The sequence below is a fragment of the Lethenteron reissneri genome, chromosome 37, assembly GCF_015708825.2.
Source record: "Lethenteron reissneri isolate LAM-NWPU_2019-01 chromosome 37, ASM1570882v1, whole genome shotgun sequence".
Lineage (NCBI taxonomy): Eukaryota > Metazoa > Chordata > Hyperoartia > Petromyzontiformes > Petromyzontidae > Lethenteron > Lethenteron reissneri.
Genome location: NC_083815.1, coordinates 10,473,488 through 10,486,414, shown reverse-complemented (window position 1 = coordinate 10,486,414; position 12,927 = coordinate 10,473,488). Strand labels below are relative to the sequence as shown.

Genomic DNA, 12,927 nt, shown 5'->3' with positions numbered 1-12,927 from the left:
TACAATGTTCTCATGTTACCTTTACCACAACTAATATCATTATCTCGGCGAAACGGAGATCCTTAACGTCCACCTATAGGAGTTGGCATGAATATCGTGCTTCCACACAAAACTATGAATGTGATTATCATCACTGCCTATGCTCGACTCTTTCTCTATGTACGGAAGCCCCACTGTTTTATACGTCTTGACATGCAGTCGCATTTAAACGCCATATGCAGCCAAATTGTACTGCATTGTGTGATTGCAGTGGGTCTGACCTGGCAGCACTGTGGTGAGAGGCATGCGGCATTTCAACCGGGGACCTAAAATGAGATTAACTTTGCGTGAAGGCAACGGCGGTATTCCGACAGAGTAAAACAAGACCCCACGGTAACAACGTAGAATGTCCTACAATGGCTCTGGGCGATGCATGGAGGCGAGTACTTCTCAGATCGCTAATTTGAGCATTGAGACTCTCGCAGTTCAAGTTTGACGACTATTTTGTAATAGTTATATATATATAAAATCAATACTTTGTGGTTGCTATACATATTAAGGTGGAGTGAGACTGGATGGCTCAGTGGGCTCATGAATGTATGGGTGCGCATGTATATTGAACTTCTTTCGCACCGTACGTAGCCCACCGTGCTAAATCGGATATTCGGGGGAAGTACAACAAACCAAACATGAAAAATCAGTTCTAAAGAAATTAGTTTTCAGTTCAGAAATGTGGGCATCGAGCCGGGAACAGAGAACCTCTGTTCAAATAATTAGATTTTAGTTTGGGGATGCCGTTTTTAATCCCCACTTGTGATGATATAATCCCCTTCGATGGAGCTATCATCGTGTGTGGCGGGGTCGCCTCTGACAAAGAGCGAAAAGCTCAGTGGTCTTTACCTGGTAGACCACAAAAAAGCCAGTCCTGCATGTGCACAAGGTGCAAAACTCTGCTACAAAACGCTGCAGCAAGTGCTATGTCAAGCCACCTAGCTACCAATGACTACACAAACATGAATTCCATGCTGATATTGAACATTTCACTTTGTTATCGTTGGAGTGTCGGCAGTTCTCTGCATAGCTGCAAAGGGCCTTCAATGGGTTAGCGATCCGGCTAGGTGGCATTGTGGTTAGGGTGGTCTCTACTCACAATCCGGCTGGGTGGCACCGTGGTTAGGGTGGTCTCTACTCACAATCCGTCTGGGTCGCACCATGATTAGGGTGCCTTGATCCACAATCGGAGGGGTTGCCGAACGCAACTGCTGATTTGGAAGTAAGTTCAGGCTATCATCTCTATGGGGGCCGATAAACGATAACAATTATTCTGTGGGTGGACTGGACCCGATCCCGGTAATATAGAAATGTCGCCATTGGCCCCACGGCAACCGAGGCAGATGAGCACCACTCATTTGCTCACGCGAGCAGGGAAACACTGACAAAGCAAAAAAGCCAATTGAACATGGCCTCAGGTCGATATTAGGCTGAGGCCCTGTGGTGTGCGAGTCTTGGGTGAACACCAGCCAGGTCACATGATGTCTGCTGTCAGCAGCGATCTTCATGAAATCACGCTTCACTCTGCAGTTGACGCCAGGAGCTGGGCTTTATAAGAACGTTAAATTAAATGTATAATCGTGGTCATTCTGTGATGAGACTGGCTCACTCCACAGGGACGTGGAATGTTCATGACCGGCTCAGGGCCATCGGTGGGAGGCGAGCACCACTCTCGATGCTTGTTTGCTCGAGCGCGGGAGAAACTTTGAACGGAGAATGCTAATGCTGTACAAGTGTTTACTTACACACTTGACGAATCCAGCTGTCGAATGCAAGTTGCCCCTTGGCAGAGAAAGCAAACGAGGTGACGAATGGAAGGCAAAGTAATATCCGCAACACAAACATTGCTACGCGTCAAGCAGGAAGACCAAAACACACGTGACATTGCTTGCGCGTCGTGAAACATAAAGACAAAGAAATCTAAAATGAGTCTCAAAATACACCCTCGCTTTCTTTAAACACCGAAAAGTAGTTTCAATATAAACTATGTTTAAACGATATATTTATTTATATATGTCATGTCGTCACTTGGACGCAATTATATTTCGCGCCCAAGAAACAAAAGCGACGGGATTTCCAGAGCGCGCAAAGGAACGCAAAAACCTCTTCCGTGTGACAGCAAGTCGTGAGGGCCCCACGCGACTCTGTTAATGTTCGTGACCGAGCGGGCGAAGAGGATTATACGTGCAGCGGGCCGAGAGATTCGACCGTCCGTTAAAACGTCGCGTTTAACAATGGCAAAGCATTTTGCAAATCGTGCTCTCGTTAAGATTTCAAGAAGCGCTAAAATTTATTTTGGTTATGATGGCAAAAACGTCCCCCCCCCCCACAAAAAACTCGGTTTTTATCAAGGGTAAGGTTTTTTTGTTATTTTGTTATTTTGTTTTAAAAGTTTGATTATCATGAATGTATTTGCTGTTGAATAAGATGTAGCAAGCTTCACTCCACTAATGTTCACGCTCATGGTGTTGGGCTAATCAATACACTTATGATGTTGAGATTATTAACTCTATGCGGAATAATATATGATCTCGGTACATTCTTCACCTTTCTAAATGTACTTTTATTTGTTTTAAGATATAGACTACCCAAGTATAATAACCCTGTAAATATACAAAGTTCATATGAAAAACAACACTGTCACGTGTCGTAGTGTATTTGCAAACTGTACAATATTTGGCAACTTTATATGCATCAGAAACCCTAATGACACCCCTGGGTTATGGTTTTAAAAGTCCGGGAACTCATAACCCCTTTACTCCTCCTAAGCGATCCCACATTCAAGAGAACAGCTCAATATACCTCGATCATTCCACAAAACCATAAAAAAACCACCCACTTAATTTATACTTTGCAGTGCCATCACGCAAATTACATAAACTAGTTCTTTCTTTCATAGAATATTTTAATTCTTCTCAGCAAGCAAAAAAAAAGTACGAATATTTGTTTTATTTAAATATATATTTGCTAAACAAAAAGGGGGATAATAGGAGACCCCCATCGGATTATGAAACAGTGCGTTTACACCATTTACAAATTGACATCTGTAAATTAATACAGAACAAAAACTGAATCGATCAACTCAGTTGAGATTTATACCGATTCACCAAAAATTTAAGAGATACACTGACTCATTACAATGTGGATCACTCCAAAAAAACCTATTACGCCTTAACTTGGGGTAGTAGTTGTTACTTAAACTCTTTATATTTAAGGAGCAAACACATGCGCAAGCATGGAAATGTGGGACGTTCCATTATTTCCTAAGGGGGTCCCGTCTTACCACTGGCTAAATAATCCCCCCTCCCCCCCCAAATCCACTGCCAAAACGAACAAAAGAAACATTGCAGCTGTCAATCATGAAGCAAAGATCCAGTGATTAAAAGGAAACTACCATATTATTTTCAAAAACATTTACACATTACGATCTTTACATTGCTTTGTCCAGTGTAAGCATCAACACTTTCATTTTAATGGTCAAAAAAGAATATCCAAAGGGGCGCTTCGACGAACCTCCAACCGTGTATTGCATTTTGTGCCCATGCGTTGACCTTTCCAGAATTTAGATCGAAGAGGAAAGCACGGTAAAGTGAACTCGTGGAGTAGTCTTTCTCATCGGGAGTGGGGGGGGGGCAAGGGGCTGTGTGACGTGTCGCGCAGTGGATACCATGAACCTTTTCACATCGACGCTCGACGACCTCTGCGAACAAACCGATAAAACTTCCCCCCCCACACGGTCATTTCTTCTGATGCAATACAAAGTAGTGCTAAAAAGGTCCATTTGAACGAGACCCCCCCAGGGGGAGGGGGGGGGTTCCGTTACTCGGTACGCGACGAGGGCCGAATACGGGATGTTAAAAAATAACCTGGCATCCTCGCTAAGGCCTTTCATTCCATTCCCTCCAAAATTTCTATACGCAGAAAAGTAGGTCTTGTTCGTAACGTGTAACCGAGTACCGTTTTTTTTATAAACAAATTCAAATAAAAAGCAAGAGAAACACTTTTTTTTGCATTGCCGTTGCTGCAGCTGTAAATATATATATATTTTGCGTCCTGGTATTGTATTTTTTTTCCGACACATTTTTCTTGTATTTCTGTATGCGGTGATATTGGTAGTGCCCACATTTTCTGTGCGAGTGGGAGACAAGAGAGAGAGAGAGGAGGAGAGAGAGAGAAAGTGAGCGAGAAAAACACGGAAAAAAATGTGACGTCTGGAAGTCATTATCTGCTCAGCAGCTGCCTCAGGGCTCGCTCGATGTTCATGCGGTGGCCGACGCGCGTCACGCCCAGCTCCACAAAGTCCTCCTTCTCCAGGTTGGGGAGGTGCGTGCCCTCGATCTCGTTGTCCAGAAAGCGCTCCTTGTGCTCGCTGAGGTTCAGGCTGTCGAGCCAGTCCGCCACGTCGTATTTGCTCCACAGGCCGATCGGCTTCTGTGAAAATGGCTTGCCGCCGTCGGCGGCGCCCGCGCCCTGGGCCTTGCTCGCCACTGGATTCGAGTTGAGGCTCGAATTCGCCGCCGCCACCGCCGCCGGGACCTCGTTGGAGCTGACCACGTGGCCGCCGTGGTTCGGGTTAGGGTGTGGCGCAGCCTTTGCGTTCAGGGCCAGCGTTTGCGGGGGGCTGGGTCCCGGTTTTTGGCTGGGAGCCAGACTGAGGTTCGAGTTGGCGACAGCACCCGGCGGCGTTGTTGGAGTGGCGACGTCCGGCCGTGACGGGGGGTTTGGCGACGGCGAATTCGGGGTCCTCGCGACGGTGGACGAGGCCTCGGGGTCGTCTGCTGTCGGTGTTGTCGTGCCCGCGGCGCCCGGCAGCTTCATGATGGGCTGGCTCGTTTTCGGGCGCACGGTGAACGTCGCTCCGAAGGGACCAGCCGGCCTTTGGAGACAAAGCGAAAAAAGCGATTGCTTGTATTAATAATCACATTCTAGAGCGTGCGACGCTGCCTCCCAATAGCGACGATGAAGATAAGTGCAGTAGAGTTTATATGGCGGCAGAAATTCACTTTTTACATTGTCCTGTGGTGGAATTGCCCTCAGCATCGGCCTATGAAATCTTCAACAGGGACTCTAGGCCAACTGAACTAAGCACCACCCTGTAAAGGTTCTAGTATTGAACGACTTTACTTGTATGGGTAAAGGTGCAGCCCTGCAAATACTCGCACATGCCACTGCTGACGGAAAAAAAAGTTTCCACGAGAGGGAGTGCAGGAGAACCACACTGGAGGGTATTTGGGTTGCTCTTCCATGCATAGCCCTGCGTCTGGGAAAATGTGCGCTGTACCCCACACTTTATCCCACTGCAACACAACCTGCCAGTCAACTAAACGTGGTGTACCCATTCCTACTGCTTGGGTGGACGGAGGAGTGGGGGCAAGGGGGAGGGGTAGTGAGGGATATCATAAACTTGCACCATTGCTTCAACTGCCACGCCGGGAGACACCAACCGGATGCCTCTGGATTGTGGGTCCAGTATGGTAGCCATTACCCCACGACAGCAATTTACTTTTATGTTAAAATGTTAATGTTGGGAATAGGTTTTTCCCCTTTTGTCTGGCAACAAAACAGGTGTTAAGTTGTTAAAACACCAAACTGAAACCTTTTACAAGGAATCATGTATGCATTAACCACAATACTTGTGGTCAAAATGCAAACAAAAAACACTCTGATAATATATGCATTGTCTTTGAAACTGATTGGTCCATACCAGTAGGTCAAACACCATCTACAAGAGTAGGTCAAACACCATCTACAGGAGTAGGTCAAACACCATCTACAGGAGTAGGTCAAACACCATCTACAGGAGGAGGTCACACACCATCTACAGGAGTAAGTCACTCACCATCTACAGGAGTAGGTCAAACACCATCTACAGGAGTAGGTCAAACACCATCTACAGGAGTATGTCACTCACCATCTACAGGAGTAGGTCAAACACCATCTACAGGAGGAGGTCACACACCATCTACAGGAGTAGGTCACTCACCATCTACAGGAGTAGGTCAAACACCATCTACAGGAGTATGTCACTCACCATCTACAGGAGTAGGTCAAACTCCATCTACAGGAGTAGGTCACACACCATCTACAGGAGTAGGTCACTCACCATCTACAGGAGTAGGTCACTCACCATCTACAAGAGTAGGTCACACACCATCTACAGGAGTAGGTCACACACCATCTACAGGAGTAGGTCACACACCATCTACAGGAGTAGGTCACACACCATCTACAGGAGTAGGTCACTCACCATCTACAGGAGTAGGTCAAACACCATCTACAGGAATAGGTCACTCACCATCTACAGGAGTAAGTCAAACACCATCTACAGGAGTAGGTCACACACCATCTACAGGAGTAGGTCACCCACCATCTACAGGAGTAGGTCACTCACCATCTACAGGAGTAGGTCAAGCACCATCTACAGGAGTAGGTCACACACCATCTACAGGAGTAGGTCACTCACCATCTACAGGAGTAGGTCAAACACCATCTACAGGAGAAGGTCAAACACCATCTACAGGAGTATGTCACTCACCATCTACAGGAGTAGGTCAAACACCATCTACAGGAGGAGGTCACACACCATCTACAGGAGTAGGTCACTCACCATCTACAGGAGTAGGTCAAACACCATCTACAGGAGTATGTCACTCACCATCTACAGGAGTAGGTCAAACTCCATCTACAGGAGTAGGTCACACACCATCTACAGGAGTAGGTCACTCACCATCTACAGGAGTAGGTCACTCACCATCTACAAGAGTAGGTCACACACCATCTACAGGAGTAGGTCACACACCATCTACAGGAGTAGGTCACACACCATCTACAGGAGTAGGTCACACACCATCTACAGGAGTAGGTCACTCACCATCTACAGGAGTAGGTCAAACACCATCTACAGGAATAGGTCACTCACCATCTACAGGAGTAAGTCAAACACCATCTACAGGAGTAGGTCACACACCATCTACAGGAGTAGGTCACCCACCATCTACAGGAGTAGGTCACTCACCATCTACAGGAGTAGGTCAAGCACCATCTACAGGAGTAGGTCACACACCATCTACAGGAGTAGGTCACTCACCATCTACAGGAGTAGGTCAAACACCATCTAAAGGAGTAGGTCACTCACCATCTACAGGAGTAGGTCACTCACCATCTACAGGAGTAGGTCAAACACCATCTACAGGAGTAGGTCACTCACCATCTACAGGAGTAGGTCAAACACCATCTACAGGAGTAGGTCAAACACCATCTACAGGAGTAGGTCACACACCATCTACAGGAGTAGGTCACACACCATCTACAGGAGTAGGTCACACACCATCTACAGGAGTAGGTCACTCACCATCTACAGGAGTAGGTCAAACACCATCTACAGGAGTAGGTCAAACACCATCTACAGGAGTAGGTCAAACACCATCTACAGGAGTAGGTCACTCACCATCTACAGGAGTAGGTCAAACACAATCTACAGGAGTAGGTCACTCACCATCTACAGGAGTAGGTCACTCACCATCTACAGAGTAGGTCAAACACCATCTACAGGAGTAGGTCACTCACCATCTACAGGAGTAGGTCACTCACCATCTACAGAGTAGGTCAAACACCATCTACAGGAGTAGGTCAAACACCATCTACAGGAGTAGGTCACACACCATCTACAGGAGTAGGTAAAACACCATCTACAGGAGTAGGTCACTCACCATCTACAGGAGTAGGTCAAACACCATCTACAGGAGGAGGTCAAACACCATCTACAGGAGTAGGTCAAACACCATCTACAGGAGTAGGTCAAACAACATTTACAGGAGTAGGTCACTCACCATCTACAGGAGTAGGTCACTCACCATCTACAGGAGTAGGTCAAACACCATCTACAGGAGTAGGTCACACACCATCTACAGGAGTAGGTCACTCACCATCTACAGGAGTAGGTCACTCACCATCTACAGGAGTAGGTCACTCACCATCTACAGGAGTAGGTCACACACCATCTACAGGAGTAGGTCAAACACCATCTACAGGAGTAGGTCACACACCATCTACAGGAGTAGGTCAAACACCATCTACAGGAGTAGGTCACTCACCATCTACAGGAGTAGGTCAAACACCATCTACAGGAGGAGGTCAAACACCATCTACAGTAGTAGGTCAAACACCATCTACAGGAGTAGGTCAAACAACATTTACAGGAGTAGGTCACTCACCATCTACATGAGTAGGTCAAACACCATCTACAGGAGTAGGTCAAACATAATCTACAGAAGTAGGTCAAACACCATCTACAGGAGTAGGTCAAACACCATCTACAGGAGTAGGTCACACACCATCTACAGGAGTAGGTCACTCACCATCTACAGGAGTAGGTCACTCACCATCTACAGGAGTAGGTCAAACACCATCTACAGGAGTAGGTCAAACACCATCTACAGGAGTAGGTCACTCACCATCTACAGGAGTAGGTCAAACACCATCTACAGGAGTAGGTCACTCACCATCTACAGGAGTAGGTCACACACCATCTACAGGAGTAGGTCAAACACCATCTACAGGAGTAGGTCAAACACCATCTACAGGAGTAGGTCACTCACCATCTACAGGAGTAGGTCACTCACCATCTACAGGAGTAGGTCACACACCATCTACAGGAGTAGTTCACTCACCATCTACAGGAGTAGTTCACTCACCATCTACAGGAGTAGGTCAAACACCATCTACAGGAGTAGGTCAAACACCATCTACAGAAGTAGGTCAAACACCATCTACAGGAGGAGGTCACACACCATCTACAGGAGTAGGTCAAACACAATCTACAGGAGTAGGTCACTCACCATCTACAGGAGTAGGTCACTCACCATCTACAGAGTAGGTCAAACACCATCTACAGGAGTAGGTCACTCACCATCTACAGAGTAGGTCAAACACCATCTACAGGAGTAGGTCAAACACCATCTACAGGAGTAGGTCACACACCATCTACAGGAGTAGGTCAAACACCATCTACAGGAGTAGGTCACTCACCATCTACAGGAGTAGGTCAAACACCATCTACAGGAGGAGGTCAAACACCATCTACAGGAGTAGGTCAAACACCATCTACAGGAGTAGGTCAAACAACATTTACAGGAGTAGGTCACTCACCATCTACAGGAGTAGGTCACTCACCATCTACAGGAGTAGGTCAAACACCATCTACAGGAGTAGGTCACACACCATCTACAGGAGTAGATCACTCACCATCTACAGGAGTAGGTCACACACCATCTACAGGAGTAGGTCAAACACCATCTACAGGAGTAGGTCACACACCATCTACAGGAGTAGGTCAAACACCATCTACAGGAGTAGGTCACTCACCATCTACAGGAGTAGGTCAAACACCATCTACAGGAGGAGGTCAAACACCATCTACAGTAGTAGGTCAAACACCATCTACAGGAGTAGGTCAAACAACATTTACAGGAGTAGGTCACTCACCATCTACATGAGTAGGTCAAACACCATCTACAGGAGTAGGTCAAACATAATCTACAGAAGTAGGTCAAACACCATCTACAGGAGTAGGTCAAACACCATCTACAGGAGTAGGTCACACACCATCTACAGGAGTAGGTCACTCACCATCTACAGGAGTAGGTCACTCACCATCTACAGGAGTAGGTCAAACACCATCTACAGGAGTAGGTCAAACACCATCTACAGGAGTAGGTCACTCACCATCTACAGGAGTAGGTCAAACACCATCTACAGGAGTAGGTCACTCACCATCTACAGGAGTAGGTCACACACCATCTACAGGAGTAGGTCAAACACCATCTACAGGAGTAGGTCAAACACCATCTACAGGAGTAGGTCACTCACCATCTACAGGAGTAGGTCACTCACCATCTACAGGAGTAGGTCACACACCATCTACAGGAGTAGTTCACTCACCATCTACAGGAGTAGTTCACTCACCATCTACAGGAGTAGGTCAAACACCATCTACAGGAGTAGGTCAAACACCATCTACAGAAGTAGGTCAAACACCATCTACAGGAGGAGGTCACACACCATCTACAGGAGTAGGTCACACACCATCTACAGGAGTAGGTCAAACACCATCTACAGGAGTAGGTCAAACACCATCTACAAGGGCTCTGTAGAAACCATGACAGCGGACGCCCTTCCATCAGCAGTGGTGTGAGTAAGAATTCGACAAGAATGTGACCTGTTTTACAAGTGAATGCGTGCGTATGTGGACACTCGCGTCTTCGCATAGCCGAACCACAACGCACCCACGAGGCCGCAAATCACAGCCGCTCACAATTCACAGGGGTGAGATGTTAACTACCTCGTCTGGTATACAGGAGGTCGTGGGTTCGATCCCAACCCTGACGCATGTATATTTGGAGTGTACGTGGCTCTCTCTCCGCGCGGTCGTTTGGATTTTTCTCCGGGTCCTCCGGTTTGTCCCTCCACATTTAGAATGAACATGGGTTCAGAGAATTTGGCTGCAATAAATGTCCACGTGATAAGCCACTTCGTTGAGCTATCATTTGTGATAACCATGTCGCCTCTGAAAAATAACAACATAGCTCAGTGGGCCTTACCTGGTAAAATAAAACAGTTTAAGTTTGAATTGTTTTGTCTTCGGCCAGTCTAACAATGGCGTTCTCTCTCGGAATCGACAGGACGCGGCGCTTCCACCCCGTCCCACTGGCAGCAGTATCGGCGGTGGTGCCCGCAGGAGGTGCCGGTGGTGGGCAAGGGGGCCAGGAAAGGGGCAAAAATGCAGACTGCGCTTTGCTGCTGCCCCGGCTTGGCTGCGTCGGTTTTTATTCATTTATGTATTGCCTCTTCCGCTGCTACTGCTGCTGCTGCTGCTGTTTAAAAATGACATCAGACTTTCAAAAGAGAACGTAACGAACGCACGGCCCAACCCAGGGCACGAGGATCGCCGCTGGGCAGCCAACTGCCGCCGTCACACTTTCCGCAGCGCAAGCCAAGCAAGGCAGATTTTTTTTTACATTAAAAACGTAACTGCTGTGAATAGACTAATAATGATAGGTTGCTCTTATTATTATACACACAGGTATTACTTTGTAGACGTTATCGTGACCAAATGCATCACGCTCGGGTTACTGCACTCGTAATTTCTCTATAAAGCCCCCCCCCTCCCCGCAAACAGACGAATGTCACGTCACGCTGAGAAGCGACCCTGTTGGATGACACGAAACTATTTATGAGTCCCTTTATCTAGCCAGAAAAAAAATCCTCACTCAGTCTCACGACTCTTTCGCTAAGCGGCAGTTGTTCGTCCAGAGTACTTTTAAACTAAACTACTTTTATTTTACCAGGTAAGGCCCACTGAGCTATATAGCTCTTTTTCAGATGCAACCTGGCCACAAACGATATCTCAACGAAGTAGCTCATTACATGAAAATGTATAGCAGATCAAATACTCTGAACACACGTTGATTTTAAATGTGAAGGAAAAAACAGGAGGACCCGGAGAAAAATCCACATGACAACGGGGAGAGAGAAAGACATGCAAACTCCAAATATACAGGCGCCAGGGTCTGGATTGAACTCATGACCTCCTGTATACCAGGTGAGGTAGTTAACATCTCACCACAGAGGGGCACCGAGGTGCCTGGAAGAGATCCCACAGATCCAAGGAGATGTTGACCTATGTTGCTGTACTGCCTCCCGGAGGCACCCAGTTGCCTTGCAGGTGGGGTGTCTCCAGCACATGATGTTCACATGATCCACTAACCCCACCTAAATGTTTCTGGATTATAGGTGAACACCACCATATTTGCTTTTGTGCGCATGAAGATTATGCATATGGAAGGGGGTGAAAGTAGGGGGCGGTTCAGAGCCCGGAATAAAAGCTGTTTAATTAAAAATAAATCAAATGTATAACTCTAGGTTTACATATCGTCGAGCTGAAGTGATAATTATTGGCGCATCAAACGCTCGTACACCACGTGACAATTTAATTTGTTTGGCTGTGTCAGGTGCTGCAGGGTTCTTAGCGACGCAGCTTTTGCCAGATCATTATGTAGTCTAACCCCCCCTCCCCCCCCCCAAAAAAAACAATGATGAATCACATTGAAGCTAACGTTGCAAGACCAGAAAAATCCGTCAGATCTCAGGCTTGAACAACCGCTGCTGCTATTGCACTTTGCCGGCAATAGGGGGTCGTAGTGTCCTCCACATCGCCGACGGGTGCGCGAATCCATGCACACGCTTGCGGCATTGCTTGCAATCCACACATCTTAACATGTAGGTGGCTTTCGCGAACCAATATTATCCATAATAACGCTTTTTTTGGGGAGTTAGATCGCGTAAATATAAATGTGTCGTTAACCCTACCACCAGCATCCGACACAGTCAATTCCGGAAGGTTTGTCACCTTAACAAAACGTGCCAACTGGTTACTACTTCAACACACCGTGTGTTTTGGAGAGTAAACCCACAACATTTACATTCTGAGTACGACGTTACACTCGTCCTTATAACCAGCTTCTTCAGGCACATTTTCGCAGGTCATTACAACCAGCTTCATCAGGCAAATTTGCCAGGATTCTGCCAAATCGGCTGATGTTTATGTAACCTAACCCAAAAATAAGCTTTAATATGAGAAAAAAATATATTTCAAACCACACAGCGTCTATCGCCTCCTTGGATTTGTTGAATGACCTTAACATTCAACTTCGACACATATAGTTGCCCCCCCCCCCCCACCATGCCAGACAAAAGAAAGAGACTGAGACAGCGTCCAGCAGGCCAGCCAGTGACTGGCAGTTGTCCGTGGCTCCTGAGCAGAGAGAGGTTAGAAGCTGGCTTTTAAAGCCGCACGTTCTTTAGTGACCAGAGTTGGCCAAGAGATCTCTCCATGCAACT

General features: G+C 46.9%; 1 protein-coding gene across 4 annotated transcripts in view; it reads right to left on the bottom strand.

Annotated features, from left to right (window-relative positions):
• Positions 1-2,015: 2,015 nt before the first annotated feature.
• The window catches only part of LOC133351440 (SH3 and multiple ankyrin repeat domains protein 3-like), a 631,852-nt gene continuing 620,940 nt past the window's right edge, over positions 2,016-12,927 (bottom strand). For all 4 annotated transcript variants that reach the window (XM_061566655.1, XM_061566657.1, XM_061566656.1 and 1 more), the window contains one exon: positions 2,016-4,906. In XM_061566655.1, coding sequence (XP_061422639.1) covers positions 4,252-4,906 — 655 coding nt within the window. In that variant the 3' untranslated portion in view covers positions 2,016-4,251. The remainder of the gene's footprint in view (positions 4,907-12,927) is intronic.